Genomic DNA, 15,729 nt, shown 5'->3' with positions numbered 1-15,729 from the left:
TTGCGTGTATGGTGGAAAAAGAGCCGACCGATATTGGCAGAAGACTTGGATATCGGTCGGCTCGTCGATCGGGCTGGATGGAAAATTTTGATCGGGTGCCTTTGAAGGGACCCAAACATCGTCCATTGTTAGTGCTGACTCGTCAGATACAGGAAGAATTCTATTGTTTCTTGCCATATATCTACCTGTATATCTGACGATTCAGCTCTACACGTGTGTATTGAAACGAACGATCTTTCTTGGAAAGATCTTTTCCAAGAAAGATCGTAATTGTTACGTCTATGGCCACCTTTAGATGAAGTAGGTCTGTTGGATATAGCTGTGATAAGGGATATTTAAAAATGCTAGTTCATTTGTCAAAAAGATAAATCGTTGGAGCATGTAGATGAGTATTTTATCGACTTATGTCTTTTTTGTGTATATTCTCATAGGAACCCAACAATGACCACCCAAGTGACGCTGGAGGACGCTTTGTCCAATGTAGATCTGTTGGAGGAGCTGCCGTTACCAGACCAGCAGCCCTGCATTGAGCCCCCTCCTTCCTCAATACTTTTCCAGGTATGTGCCAGCAAGACACTCTTCCCGTTCAGTTCTTGTCTTAATTCTGAGGTCATTTTCTATTTCAGATCATGTGTGCAATACAACATGAGTTATCAATAATTTACCTCCAAGTAAATAACTTTGCTAGATATTAAAATAAGAAAATAGTGCAAACCATGGAGTTCTTAAAGGGGTGGTACACCTTTAAGGTAACTTTTAGTATGTTAAAGAATGGCTAATTCTAAGCAACTTTTCAACAATTTATTTATTTTTTATAGCTTTTAAGTTATTTGCCTTCTTCTTCTGATTCTTTCCAGATTTTAAATAGGGGTCCCTGATCCCATTTATTACTCATCTTTCTATTCAGGTCTTCTCTTATTCATATTCCAGTTTCTTATTCAAATTAGTGTATGGTCGCTAGGGTAATTTGGACCCTAGCAACCAAACTGCTGAAATTGCAAACTGGAGAGCTGCTGACTAAAAATCTAAATAACTCAAAAACCACAAATAATAAAAAATGAAAACCATTTGCAAATTGTCTCAGAATATCACTCTCTGCATCATACCAAAAGTTGATTTAAAGGCGAACAACCCCTTTAACTGAATTGTTTGCGTTGTTGATATAAACAGAAAGCTACTTAATTTATAGAAGCAGCACTGCATTTAAACTATAAATAAATATATACCGTATATACTCGAGTATAACCGACCCGAGTATAAGCCGAGGTACCTAATTTTACCTACGAAAACTGGAAAAACTTATTGACTCTAGTATAAGCCTAGACTCAACTACAGCCCTGTCTCCCAGCAGCGCACATTCTGCCAAAGCGACCCCCCCAGCGATCAACCGGACTTCTTTGCAAAGTTGATGGTGACAGAGAATTGCCAAACGGATTACTGTGTGCATTGTACCACTGTCCCACTACCATGTGCAGAGGGTGCTGTTTGATATTGCCATCACTGTTAATCTTTCGTATAACCAACAGAGGGCGCTGTGTGATATTGCAGTCACTGTTAATCTTTCATATAACCAACAGAGGGCACTGTGTGATATTGCAGTCACTGTTATTCTTCCATATAACCAACAGAGGGCGCTGTGTGATATTGCAGTCACTGTTATTCTTTCATATAACCAACAGAGGGCACTGTGTGATATTGCAGTCACTGTTATTCTTTCATATAACCAACAGAGGGCGCTGTGTGATATTGCAGTCACTGTTAATCTTCCATATAACCAACAGAGGGTGCTGTGTGATATTGCAGTCACTGTTATTCTTTCATATAACCAGCAGAGGGCGCACTGTTATTCTTTCATATAACCAACAGAGGGTGCTGTGTGATATTGCAGTCACTGTTATTCTTTCATATAACCAACAGAGGGTGCTGTGTGATATGCAGTCACTGTTATTCTTTAATATAACCAACAGAGGGCACACTGTTATTATTTCATACAACCAACAGATGGCGCTGTGTGATTTTGCAGTCACTGTTAATCTTTCATATAACCAACAGAGGGCGCACTGTTATTCTTTCATACAACCAACAGATGGCGCTGTGTGATATTGCAGTCACTGTTATTCTTTCATATAACCAACAGATGGCGCTGTGTGATATTGCAGTCACTGTTATTCTTTCATATAACCAACAGAGGGCGCACTGTTATTCTTTCATATAACCAACAGAGGGCGCACTGTTATTCTTTCATATAACCAACAGAGGGCATTGTGGGATATTGCAGTCTCTCCCCAAGTGAACTGTTGGTATAGGAATGATTAAAAGTGACTGCAATCTTAGCTACTCGGGTAGGTACCGCTGACCCAAGTATAAGCCGAGGTAGACTTTTTCAGCATATTTTGGATGCTGAAAAAACTCGACATATATATATATATATATATATATATATATATATATATATATATATATACACACACACATTCCAGCACATTTTGATGGATCAGTCAATAGCGCTGCTGGTAACAAAACACCTGGAATCGCACCCTATAGATTTCCACGATCGTTTAGTCTCATGGGTTATGCAATTACCACTGAAATCTCTATTAAGGAATTCCAAGAATTGTATTGTCTACCCACAATGAAAGCCCAGAATGGCTCCATGTGCCATAGTCTTAAACATTATTTAGCAGTCTATTTTCTTGTTATGATCATGTCTGCTTATAACGAGAAACTGGGCTTTGTGTCTTTTGTAACTACAGTGTAGACTTTTGCAGTGTCAACCTTTTTAAAGGAACAGTAACACCAAAAAATGTAAATGTTTTAAAGTAATGATAATATCATATAGTGTTGCCCTGCACTGGTAAAACTGACCTGTTTGCTTCAGAAACACTAATATAGTTCATATAAACAAGCTGCTGTGGAGCGGAAATTGAAAAACGGCTATATGACACAGGTTAACTAATGGATAACAGATAGACAGACAGAGCTTATTTGCTATCTGCTGTGTAACCTGAGCCTTTTCTCCTTTGAATGGCATTGCTATACAGCAGCTTATTTATATAAACAATAGTAGTGTTTCTTAAGCAAACACAGCAGTTTTACCAGTGCAGGGCAACACTACATTATATTTTCATTACTTTAAAACACTTTTATTTTTTTTACGTTACTGTTCATTTAACTTTTTTCTGTCCAATTGCAAAGGCTGAAAACATATTTTGTCCACAATTCTATAGTATTACGCTGGACTGCATCACAGTCACCAAAATGTAGTAAGCATGACAAATTTGCAGAAGGTGTGTTATAGTATTAGGGAGTTGCTGCCCAATTTTAAAGTGTGATACACGGTACAAAAACTGTGAAAATGTCTTGTTCTCCAAAACAAATTCTCTATACAGACTAAAGCCAAATCCACATTTCCCCCTCGACAATTTTCATTATGGTGGCGTCATTTTGGCAGAAAAAAATGTCTGTATAAAAGGTGAAACATATGACACAATAGGCACACTCACTTTTTAATTACATTTTTATAAAATTGTCAATAGAGGAATTAAGGTGATGGAAAATTGGTCTGTAAATAAGTTGGTGCAAATACGATATTTTTACAGCATTTTTGTAAATTCACCCCTTGGAGCTGAACACCATGCATACATGGTCTTTGCATGGCATCATGGACAGGGACAGGGTCTTTTGCTGCATAGAGAAAATGGAAGGCTATAAACTTAGTTGCTAGGGATGCACCAAATCCAGGATTCGGTTCGGGAATCGGCCAGGATTCGGCCGAACCAAATCCGAACCCTAATTTGCATATGCAAATTATGGGTGGGGAGGGAAATTGCGTGACGTTTTGTCACAAAACAAGGAAGTAAAAAATGTTTCCCCTTCCCACCCTTAATTTCCATATGCAAATTAGGGTTCCGGTTCGGTATTCGGCCGAATCTTTTACAAAGGATTCCGGGGTTTGGTGCATCCTTATTAGTTGCAAGCCGTTGGTACTCATAATAAAATGTACAGTATCCCTATGCACTCGCATAAACTGCTTGGTTTACTTTCGTTTGCCAAAGTGTAATGTCTGCTCTTCTTTTCAGCCTAATTTTAACACTAACTTCGAAGACCGAAATGCATTTGTCACAGGGATTGCTAGATATATTGAACAAGCTACTGTACATTCTGGCATGGTAAGTAATTGCACAGTAAATCTGAATTTATATTATAGTTCTGGACTATTCCCAGTATCTCTTTCGTATCCCTGCAATGTAGAGGCTACCATGAAGCATATATTCCCTGCGTTCAGTATATAAGCTATATGGTATATGTTTGCCATAATAATAGCTTATAAGCAATAATTCACCTGTTTTTCTTTGTATTAACAATTTTACATATAGTATCTTCTTTTGCATTGCTGCTCCTGACCATAAGATGGCAATGCTGTGCCTGGGAAAATCTTGCATTTGCCAACTTTATTGAGCTACAGAACTATGTGTGCACCGCTAATATAATTAAAGATATCTAGTATGACATCTGTTTAATGGGTTAGCAACTTGACAGTTCTCCAAACTACACATACAAGGCTTACAAAGAAGTTTGTTGCTTACATATGCTGGTGCTTAATTTTTCCAAGGAATTTATCAGTACATTCATATGCTGATTACTGGTTCCAATTAAGCCTTATTCGTACCTTAAACTCTGCCTTTGTCCAAATACGGTGATTTATCAGCACAGTTAGTGCTTGTAAGGTGTTATATAGGACAGTTTTTATTGCTCAGCATTTCTAATGCACTCATTGCTCAAGTATGAATGGGCATAGAATATAATTCAGTGGTACATAAGACATAATAGGATACTGCATTCTTGGCTTTCCAAAAGGTTAGAGGAAGGTAATTTTACTTTGCTCAATGGTTTTCGCTTTATAGTAATATAGAATACAAATGCGCAAAATGTTATTGTTCATTAAATGTATTCGTTGTTTTTCATTTCCTTTCTTATTTTACTTTTTGTATTTGTCAACACAGAATGAAATGCTTGAAGAAGGGCAGGAATATGCTGTGATGCTATATACATGGAGAAGCTGTTCAAGAGCCATACCACAGGTACTGGATCTAACTGATCTAGGGGATGGTGTATGTGCTGTTAGATATCTAGTGCCAATCTGGGCCATAATCATGCAGCTTTCAGTGTTCTTGATATTGGCTTGAGCCGAAGAAGTTTAAAAAATCGCTTTGAAATCATCAATTGCAGTCAACTTCTGTGTTCAATAGCAAACCAGTCAATAGGACTTGCTATAAGGTAAAATTAAGTACTGGTATAGGATCCGGAAACCTGCTTTCCAGAAAGCTCTGAATTACAAGGTCATCTTCCATAGAATTTTTTAAAATAATTATTTACATTTTCTCTGTAATAATAAGACATTACCTTGCACTTAATCCCAACTAGGATATAGTTAATCCTTATTGAAGGCAAAACCAATATTTTGGGTTTATTTACTATTTATATGATTTTTTTAAAGACCCCCCTTATCCAGAAAACCTCAACAGGTCACATAACTGTATAAATGTATAGCTATATACTTGGTTTCATGTCTGTTTTGGAGACTAGGGACCTGTACCAGCCCCCACAAATAGAAGTGTTTGCAGGAATCTATGACCTGCAAACAACATTTGTTCAAGGGATAAGATTGCCACCTAGTAACAGCTGATGGCTTAAGCGGCAGCTTAACCACTACATCCACATTTTAGCATTTCCCTTCTGACGTGCTTGTGCCTTTAAGATGTGGGAGCAAGCACAGGTCTGCTCAGTGCTGATTGGACAGTGAGGAGCAGTGAAGGGGATTAGCTAAACGTGGAAGTTAGATTTTTTACCGGGAGTCTGCGGATGACAATCCTAAGGATAAGGGAATGCTCTTTGATAAAAGCAGAGATAATAAGAAATATTAAGTGACAAGATGCAGTTTAAGCCTTAGTTGTCTTAATAAACTAAGAATGGAAGTTGTAACAATAAATGTTGTTGAGAAATAGATACATCATCTCAAGGTGGAAGTATCAGGCAATAGAACTAAATCATTTATAACATCTAGCTACCTGTATTGTAACATTCACTATGAAATCAACCCAATCATTTTGGATAAAGACACATAGGGACATCCAGAGTGATGAAAGTAACATCCTTTCTTGTCCTCTTTGATTTTGGATTTATAATCCAACTTCTTCCCAAAGTTTTGTTTTACGGCAAGAGGTAAAGGAAGAAAAATCCACTAAATAATCACAACTTCGAGGAATTCCGGAAGGAATTGCATGTTGCAATTTAAGGGCGGGACACGGGTGGGCGCTGTTGCTAGAAGGAACGTAGATGTTCTCCTACCTGTCCCTAGCATGCTTATTCAGACATGCAAACTAGGAACAGCAGCGGACACAAGCCAACAGGATCATGACCTATGGCAGGTGGTGAGAAATGGGCTGGCCTGTGCCTGCTAATCCTGCGCTTTGCAGTTTGTGATGGGTTTTTATATCCAGTGTAAGGTGCAGAGTGCAACCAAACCTGTGTATGAAGTGCTTTCTGCAAGAGTGATATAGGCTCTTGCACTTCTGCCCTAGGTCTTAGTAACATTTAATTACCCCTTAAGTGTTCTGAATCAAGGAGGCGTGGAGGGGCTTGATTAATTTGTCTAGTGCTGTAACTCAGTTTGTATGGCTTCTAATATTGGCAGGTTAAATGCAATGAGCAGCCTAACCGAGTGGAAATCTATGAAAAAACTGTGGATGTATTGGAGCCTGAGGTTACTAAGCTGATGAACTTCATGTACTTCCAGGTAACTAACCTTGACTCTATGACTAACAGTCCTAGTTACTTCTCACTTTCCTACAAATATTCCTCTACTGAAATGAGTTCAGTGTGTGTGGTAGCAATTTTAGCTTTATTTTGTGTGTGAAACTTTTGTTCTTGTTCCCATTTTTTGAAAAATATATCATGAATTGAGAGGATGAGATCCGTTATCCGGATACCCATTATCTAGAAAGCTCCGAATTACAGAAAGGCCATCTCTCATAGACTCCATTTTATACAAATAATCCAAATTTTTAGAAATTATTTCCTTTTTCTCTGTAATAACAAAACGGTACCTTGATCCAAACTAAGATATAATAAATCCTTTTTGGAAGCAAATCCAGTCTATTAGGTGTATTTATTGTTTAAATGATTTTCTATTAGATTTAAGGTATGAGGATCCAATTTATGGAAAGATCAATTATCCAGCAAACTCCGAGCATTCTGGATAATTGGTCCCATACCTGTAGTAATATTTACTAGAGTCAATATATGCCCAGTTGCAGTCCAAAGTCTATATAAATATCCCGAATATTTAAGTCCGTACTCTGGGGTCTCACTAGAAAAGCTTATTGTATATTGTTACAATAATCTTCAACCACCTTTTATTTAATTTTGGGTATTTATGTATTTTGCTGTACATAGAGCAGTTGAACTGATGCATTCTCCCTATACAGTAACAGCAAAAGCTTTGAGTGAATTCTCTCTGCATTTAGAATACTATGCTCTTGTGCATTTTCTAATGTATTTTTTACAAATACTTTTGTTTGCAAGAACTATTCATAAAAACATTGTAATATATTTTATGGCTGTGGAACATTAATATTTTAAAAAGAGTGAGAGAAAATCCACCAAATTGTGCAAATGGTTTTTCAAAACAATTTGTCTAACTACACAGAGAAATGCCACGGAACGGTTCTGTGCAGAGGTAAAACGCCTGTGTCATGCTGAGCGACGGAAGGATTTTGTATCTGAAGCCTACCTGATGACCCTTGGCAAATTTATCAATATGTTTGCTGTCTTGGACGAGCTCAAAAACATGAAGTGTAGTGTTAAAAATGACCACTCTGCATACAAGAGGTAAGGCAAAACGAAAAAAAATTCTAGTAAATATATTTTTACAAAATAATATGTTTTTAAGGAACCTTGGCTTTAATCGCAATTGGTACTGTGTAAATTGTCCTTTGTTCTATTTATAAGACACTAGTACAGTTCATAATTAATTTCATGATTTAGTTCGTAATCAAACCTAGATTCTGTATCATCAAGAAGGTGTTCTATACATATACACATCAAATTGGTTGCACATTTTTTTTCCTTCAAGATGAGATGGTATTTGTGTTTGGTCTTTTCTAAAGAATAGGATTGTTCATGCTTTTTCCCCCTCCCCCCCTTTGGTTTGTAACAACCCTACAATTCAAGTCAGAGGCACATTTATTTTCGTGCTTTAAAATCTGACAGTTCACCCTCAGATGAATTCTATGATTGTTACTCCACATGCTACCATGCTGTATCAAGAGGATAGTATTACTAAAGCTGGTCATACATTAATGATCCAGTTGTTTGTCAAGGTCAATGTTATCCTCACCTGATGACAGTTTCAAGTGTTTCTGATGGATTTCAACCAGATGTCAGTCAGACAAGTCCTTTCCAAGGACTCCATACACAGGCCAGTAAGCTGCCATCTCAGTCTGGAGGAGAGTAATAGGCAGCTTTATCAGCCAATACAACTAAATTCTCATCTCTTCCTTCCCATAAATAAAAAATAAACTCTTCACAGATTAGAGTAGTAAATGTAGTCATTTTAATCCTTATTTTCTTACCATGCATTATTCAGTTGGATAAATGTCCTGTAAGCAAAATGATCTGTGCTGTTTTTGTTCATTCTTTAGTGGATCAGTGATGACTAAGTTTATTAATTTTTTCTTTTTTATTTAACGTTGCAATACAGAGCAGCTCAATTTCTACGAAAAATGGCTGACCCACAATCAATCCAGGAGTCTCAGAACCTGTCTATGTTTCTGGCCAATCACAATAAGATCACTCAGGTACCTTGTGGCACACTTCAAAGTTTTAGTGATGTAGAAAATGTACAATCCTCACCTTAGTGACATTAAGTAAGATCAGGGGCCCAGCACTATTTGTCATTGTTTTATTAATATTTATAAAGTTTCTTCTATAGCTATGTTTAACCAAGGAATAATATAAAGAGGGAAGAACTAGTTATTGATAGTTGAGTAGAATCCCAAGCATTCTTAACCAAGCATTAAAAGACAATTGGGGCAAACACATATTTATTGATATGAACACTCCTGACATGACCTGAACCAATGGCAAGTTTGCTTACAAAAAAGTTAGCTTGTATACAGTATTCCTGTTGCAGCTATAGTATGAAACACCACCTTACTAAGTACTAATAGGGGTATAGTAAAGTGTGTTTATACACCTGGAAACACTGTCTAATGTATAGTAAATTGGGATAACACTAAACAAATAAAATAGTTTGCATTAATTGCGAAAAAGCTGTAGCCACTTTTTGTAAAAAGAACAATTCAGTATATTTAATTCTGCTTGTGTACCTTTTTACTTCCCTTTTATTGGAAAATAAGTCTTAAGCAGTCTTTATACATTTGGAATTAATATTACTATCCAACTCTCTGGCCTGGAGAAATAAGAAAAGCCCAGTGGGAAGTTTTTTCACCCCTTACATCGGCTTTATGGATTTTATACTCTGAGGCATAGCTTCTAAAGGCTGGAGAAATAAGGCCCCTCCCATGTCCTATTGTGTGGTTCTGATGATTAATGTATTTATGATTACTGTCTGTTATTTTTTTTATAGTCTTTGCAGCAGCAACTAGAAGTTATTCCTGGTTATGAAGAGCTCCTTGCTGACATAGTTAATTTGTGTGTTGACTACTATGAAAATAAAATGTATCTGACTCCCGGGGAGAAACACATGCTTCTAAAAGTAAGCACAGAAAAAGTTTTGCTTCCTATGGTGAATATGTTCATAATAAGGGGCATTGGAATTAAGTCTTGTTATTTGGTGTTATGAAACAAAACAGAAGTGGTCAGTACTTATCTGTCAGTATATGGTGAAAACTGGGGGACCACAAACATGTATTTGGGGATTTTAAGACAGCTAGGTATTGCCGTGTGAGCGGACATTTTTACTCCGTCATACCTAGTTTTCCTTAATCTTACCTAGATTACATAAAGTGTTCAACTGTTTTGAATTTCAAGCCTAGTTTGTATAAGATGCAGCTTGAGGGAATCTTTTCATTTTCAAAGCCATTTTATTTAGTGTGTAGTGATGTGGTGTAATAGTTATGAATCTTTGTATACAGAAATTAAATTGCAATTACAATAAAAGATGAAGAATGTAAATATACACAGGCTGGGTAATCCAGGAGATTCATTTAGGACAGACCTAGTCTACTTTTATCTGTTAACTAATCTTTAGATTCTTCTTCTAACAGTATTTATGGTTTAATGCAGGTCTAAAGTTTGCCCAGGTTTAGTTGCCAATAACAACTAATTACAAATGAATTACCACTGTTGGTAGTAGGATGCTGGTAAAAGAAGGGAAGCAACAGCTGGAAGGTCACAGGTTGATATCTCTTATATACAGAAAAGGACTAAGAATAGCTTTTACAGGATGTTGATTTGTATAATTTAATGAATATAGCAACATATAAGTATAGTTTATTCACATTAAAGGTGGTGCTACCTTCTATATATTTTAATATAGCATCTCCCAAGGGGGGCTTTTTGTGTAACCTAATGCAAGTTTGTTTTGGTTTTAGGTAATGGGCTTTGGACTGTATCTTATGGATGGCAGCCTGAGCAACATCTACAAACTGGATGCCAAAAAGAGAATTAACCTGAATAAAATAGACAAGTTCTTTAAGGTAATTATAATGGTCTATCAGGAAGGAGTTTGCCATAAAACAGACTAGCCACCCAACTGAGGAACCTAGGTGGGCTCCCAAAAATTCCTGAAAATTAGCTAGTACCTAAAAATGAATTGTCTGTTTTCACAACAGATGGAAGCTTATAATGTTATGGCACATCCTCTTCTTTTATTGTCTAAACCTTTTGCAGTTTTCAAGTCCTTTAACTTGATCAGTATAACTTTCATTCAAATACATCTGTGTAAAATGTCCATGTAAGGTTAAGCAACTGGTAACCAGAACTGTTAATTAGAACAAAAATCATAATAGTTTCATAATATCTATCATAATAGTATATAAGAATAAACGTTAAATCCAGTTGCCACTTAAATCCAGTGGGCTTAAAGATCCCCAAAGCAGAATAGAATCCATATACGTTTTAGTCCTGCTATAATAAATTGCTTAAGTATAGTTATTTCACTTCAGTGCATGTTTGCTATATCACAGATAATTCCTTCATCCCCGTATGTAACCTTTTAGCATTTGTTCTTTGTTTTCTACACCTCCGATTGTACTGCACTGTTAGTCGTCTTAGATGTCGAGTGTATAACAGACACTTAACCCTTGTATACCAAATAAAGGTAGTGATAGCCACATTTTACTGGATTGTTGACCCTCTTAACAATGTGTCCTGTATCGTGGGAATTTGGTCTGTGAAACTGCACTGATCTGATGAATTGGCCCACAGTTATATGAGCTTTTAAAAATACAGTTTTGTCCGATCTGCCAAAGTCATTTGGGTTCATGCTTGTCTGGGTGATTGTATAGTGAAAGTTAAAAAGCCTGTAACCTTTTCAGATTTTTTGCAAGTGGTATTTTCCTTAATATAAGTTTTTTTGTTCTTTATAAACTTGGTTTTTAGATTTAATTTAATGTAATGGTTTCTGTGAAAGCTTTGCTGATGAAGTTTAGATAATGTGTGTAATGTTTAGAGAACTTACAGTAGGAAGTATGATTTTCTTAATGCCAACAATAATTTTTATCACCCTTCTGATCAGCAACTACAAGTGGTCCCCCTGTTTGGTGATATGCAAATTGAGCTTGCAAGATATATTAAAACAAGTGCACATTATGAAGAAAATAAGTCCAGGTAAGAATCCAATCAAGGTGCTACCTTAGAGATTTCAAAAAGCTTCAGAATTTAGAGTCTGACCAATTCTGCTACATATATACTGCCATCTAATCTTAAAATAGAAATACACAGTGATAGTTAACATAATAAATATATACATATAAAATTGATATATGTACTTATACACGCACACTTGTATTCACATAGAAATTTTAACTCATTAGTGCAAGGTGCAGTTCCAATATCAGTATGTAAGCTACATGAAGTGCAATGCAAGCATCACAAATCACTATCTCTTTACATTTACATTTTTGTAAACATCGATGTAATGTTTTTTTGTTTTTTTCTGAAACAGGTGGACCTGTACCTCATCAAGCAGCAGTCCACAGTATAATATATGTGAGCAGATGATTCAGATTAGAGAAGACCACATGCGCTTTATTTCTGAGTTGGCCCGCTATAGCAATAGTGAGGTAAGTGTAGTTTTCACATCCCTTGCATTAATACAAATTTCTGTATAATTTGCTAATGACTTTTTTAAAATTCAGTGCTGTTTTGGCCATATAGGGAGAGACAGGAAGGTGATATAAAAAAAGGTATATTAATGCAAGTATGTTTATATATCCAGTGACAAAACTGGTTAACATTATATACATTTGAATGGCATGTCCTTGTAATAATAATATTTGTACCAAATTTGTTTTTTAAAAACGTCAGTCACCACTATCCATTTAATACAATTCTGTGTAGGCAATTAACCCTTTCAGTGTATTCATATTTTGTATGCAAATTCAGCACAGCGAGTGAAATTTAAAGTGGGTGGAAAGTGGTACATTAATGGAATTTACAGGTTTAATGACATTGCAAAATGTTTTTACATTGTGGCTTTTCAATTTTGAGCAGAATCCTTGCATGATTTTGGACTTTTTTTATCTCCTGTTTTTTTCTGTTTTAGGTAGTGACTGGATCAGGCCGCCAAGAAGCCCAAAAGACAGATGCAGAGTACCGAAAACTTTTTGAATTATCTTTGCAAGGGCTTCAGCTCCTGTCTCAGTGGAGTGCACATGTAATGGAAGTGGTATGTAGTAAAATGAACATTTGAACAAAGGTACTTGCTTTTAAAAGCTTCATTGTCATAATCTATAGGAGCTTGGATGAACTGCACTTATTAGAGAGTTTCTTAAATATTCTCTGATTGGAAACATACTGAGCTTCCTTACTGTTACCCCAAATATGTTTGTTGTTTTTTCTTCCCATAGATAATTCAGCGAGACCATATTGAATTTGTTGGTTAGGGTAAGGTTTCAGTTAATATAATAGCTGACACCGTAAGGTCTGTTACCTTGTTTTAAACTTGACATTAAAAGGAGCCTGGACCTAAAAAATCCAGAAAGTACTGATTTAATCTAATCTGCAGTGATATCCTGTGTCTGAGATGGAAAGGTTGGCTATCCCCAGCAACAAGCAAGTATAAGCTCTTGTGAGCAGGGACCTCTCTAACCTTTTTTTGTTAAAGGAACAGTAAAACCAAAAAATTAAAGTGTTTTAAAGTAATGAAAATATGCTCTACTGTTGCCCTGTACTTGTAAAATTTACGTGTTTGCTTCTGAAACACTGATTTAGTTCATATAAACAAGCTGCCGTGTAGCAACGGTGGAAATGAAAAAAAAAAAGTCTAACAGATAACACCATTATGTTCTACATAGCTTGTCTAGTATCTGCTGTGTAACCTGAGCCTTTTCTCCTTTGAAAGGCTGCTCCCATTGCTAAACAGCAGCATATTTATATTAGCAATAGTAGTGTTTCTGAAGCAAACACAGCAGTTTTATCAGTGCAGGGCAACACTGCATTATTTGTATTACTTTAAAACACTTTTATTTTTTGATGTTACTGTTCCTTTAAATTATTGAAGTGTTGTGTAACTTGGTGGCTTGATCTAAATTATAATAAAAGTGTATTTCCCACACAACCTATTCATTTTATGTGCAGCAGTGCCTTGTTTGGAGACACCACACATCTTACTAATGTTGATGAGGGTATGTGGATTCTAATGCGGTTGTGCACTTGTTATATATTTTGATTTGTTTTGTTCAACAGTACTCCTGGAAGCTTGTTCACCCAACCGATAAATACTCCAATAAAGACTGCCCAGACAATGCAGAAGAATATGAACGTGCTACAAGATACAACTATACCAGTGAGGAGAAATTTGCTCTGGTTGAGGTATGATAATTTGTCTACATTAACTCACCAGAACACACTGGTGCCTTCCAGTGCTATTTATGGTGTTTTTATTAATGGGTTATAAGGTTTAGCATTTTTTTACTGCACAGGTCGTTGCCATGATCAAAGGTCTACAGGTCCTCATGTGCAGAATGGAAAGTGTATTTAACCATGCCATCCGCCATACTATCTATGCTGAGCTGCAGGATTTTGCCCAGGTCACACTAAGGGAGCCACTGAGACAAGCTATTAAGAAGAAGAAAAATGTAATACAAAGGTGGGAATTATTAAATATATGTACTTCCTTGCAACATCTGAACGTTCTGATTACTACTCTTTACCCTTATGTCACTAATTATGCTTTCTTTGATTTATATTTAACTGTAGTGCACCATAAGTTTGTTATAAAATGTATGTATAGTAACAGTAAATCAAGAATACACTGCCCTAGGGTAATGAGTTTGCATTCTGTAGCGTGCTCCAAGCTATCAGAAAGACCGTTTGTGACTGGGGATCTGGGTGTGAACCATTCAATGACCCTGCACTCAGAGGTGAAAAAGACCCAAAGACTGGATTTGATATTAAAGTTCCCAGAAGGGCTGTTGGACCATCGAGCACCCAGGTATGTTCCTCTAAAATCCCCTTAAAATTAAAGTGTTCTATTGAATATTTGAAATGCCAGTATAGCTAGTTATTCAGTTATAATCAGGTCTTCCTGCTGCATTGTGCGGGATAAATGTGTCTTTTGCTAGTGATATAATGCCTCCAGCCCACAGGGTATTATGGATTTCTCCCATATACTTACTGTAAATGCAGTGCTGATGTTAGGCTGTTTATTTTTAATCAGGTGGAGTAGTGAATACTGTTCCTGAAACTGAGCTGGTGATTTATGCAGTAACTAAATCAGAACTCATACCATACAAAGTTAATTCATTGATATGCATGTTTACACTTTTCTTTCTCTTATTTAAATCTAAATGTTTCTAAATTAAAATGCAATTGATCATCTTACTACTTTTTGGTTAATTCCTAATAGACAATGGAGGGAGGAGGGAATGGAACTGATTTAATTAACTAAATAATTAGAAGACTGAATCTAATTCATCAAATCGATTACCACCAATGTTTTCTTTCTCTTTCCTTTCCTGCATTTGGGACACCTATGGCTTTGCATGAGCAGTCTTCTGCAGCCTTCAATGTTTTGCTCTGTTAAGGAATATAATCCTCTGGTAACTATACTAAACCATATATACCAAGACATTTTTAACATCTTCAGCTCTGAAAGAAATATCAATAAATCATATATCATATCAAATATCATAAATCAAAGATTTGCTTTTATTGCGTTCATTACTATTCAGCAACTCTGTATGAACTGTTAAGGCAAATTTATCTAAAGCGGCTAATTCAGCTTACTAACGGAGAATGGAAAAGAAACTATGCATTGAGAGCCAAAGATATGTTTGGTTGTGATGTTTAGCCTATCTGCTGTTTTGATCTGAATCTGTCACTATCTAAGGATGTTTGGTGCTCTCCAGCTTATAAGAACCACAGCCCTTCGAATGCAAGGAACTGTAGCTGACAGGCAGTGGAGGGCCAGATTTGTAATATGCTGCTTAAAGGGGTGGTTCAGCTTTAAATTAATTTTCAGTATATTATAGAATGGCTAAT

General features: G+C 36.3%; 1 protein-coding gene across 2 annotated transcripts in view; it reads left to right on the top strand.

Moving 5' to 3' along the window:
- cyfip1.L (cytoplasmic FMR1 interacting protein 1 L homeolog) overlaps positions 1–15,729 on the top strand; it is a 64,061-nt gene that overhangs the window by 13,768 nt on the left and 34,564 nt on the right. For both annotated transcript variants that reach the window (XM_018247134.2, XM_018247133.2), the window contains exons 2-15: positions 432–558; positions 4,080–4,169; positions 5,004–5,081; positions 6,695–6,796; positions 7,709–7,890; positions 8,762–8,858; positions 9,650–9,778; positions 10,617–10,721; positions 11,762–11,853; positions 12,191–12,308; positions 12,791–12,913; positions 13,933–14,058; positions 14,169–14,335; positions 14,533–14,680. In XM_018247134.2, coding sequence (XP_018102623.1) covers positions 442–558; positions 4,080–4,169; positions 5,004–5,081; positions 6,695–6,796; positions 7,709–7,890; positions 8,762–8,858; positions 9,650–9,778; positions 10,617–10,721; positions 11,762–11,853; positions 12,191–12,308; positions 12,791–12,913; positions 13,933–14,058; positions 14,169–14,335; positions 14,533–14,680 — 1,674 coding nt within the window. In that variant the 5' untranslated portion in view covers positions 432–441. The remainder of the gene's footprint in view (positions 1–431; positions 559–4,079; positions 4,170–5,003; positions 5,082–6,694; positions 6,797–7,708; positions 7,891–8,761; positions 8,859–9,649; positions 9,779–10,616; positions 10,722–11,761; positions 11,854–12,190; positions 12,309–12,790; positions 12,914–13,932; positions 14,059–14,168; positions 14,336–14,532; positions 14,681–15,729) is intronic.

The sequence above is a fragment of the Xenopus laevis genome, chromosome 2L (genome assembly GCF_017654675.1).
Source record: "Xenopus laevis strain J_2021 chromosome 2L, Xenopus_laevis_v10.1, whole genome shotgun sequence".
NCBI classification, from domain to species: Eukaryota; Metazoa; Chordata; class Amphibia; order Anura; family Pipidae; genus Xenopus; species Xenopus laevis.
Note: the sequence above shows the minus strand (reverse complement) of the source record. Positions and strands in the feature narration are given on the sequence as shown.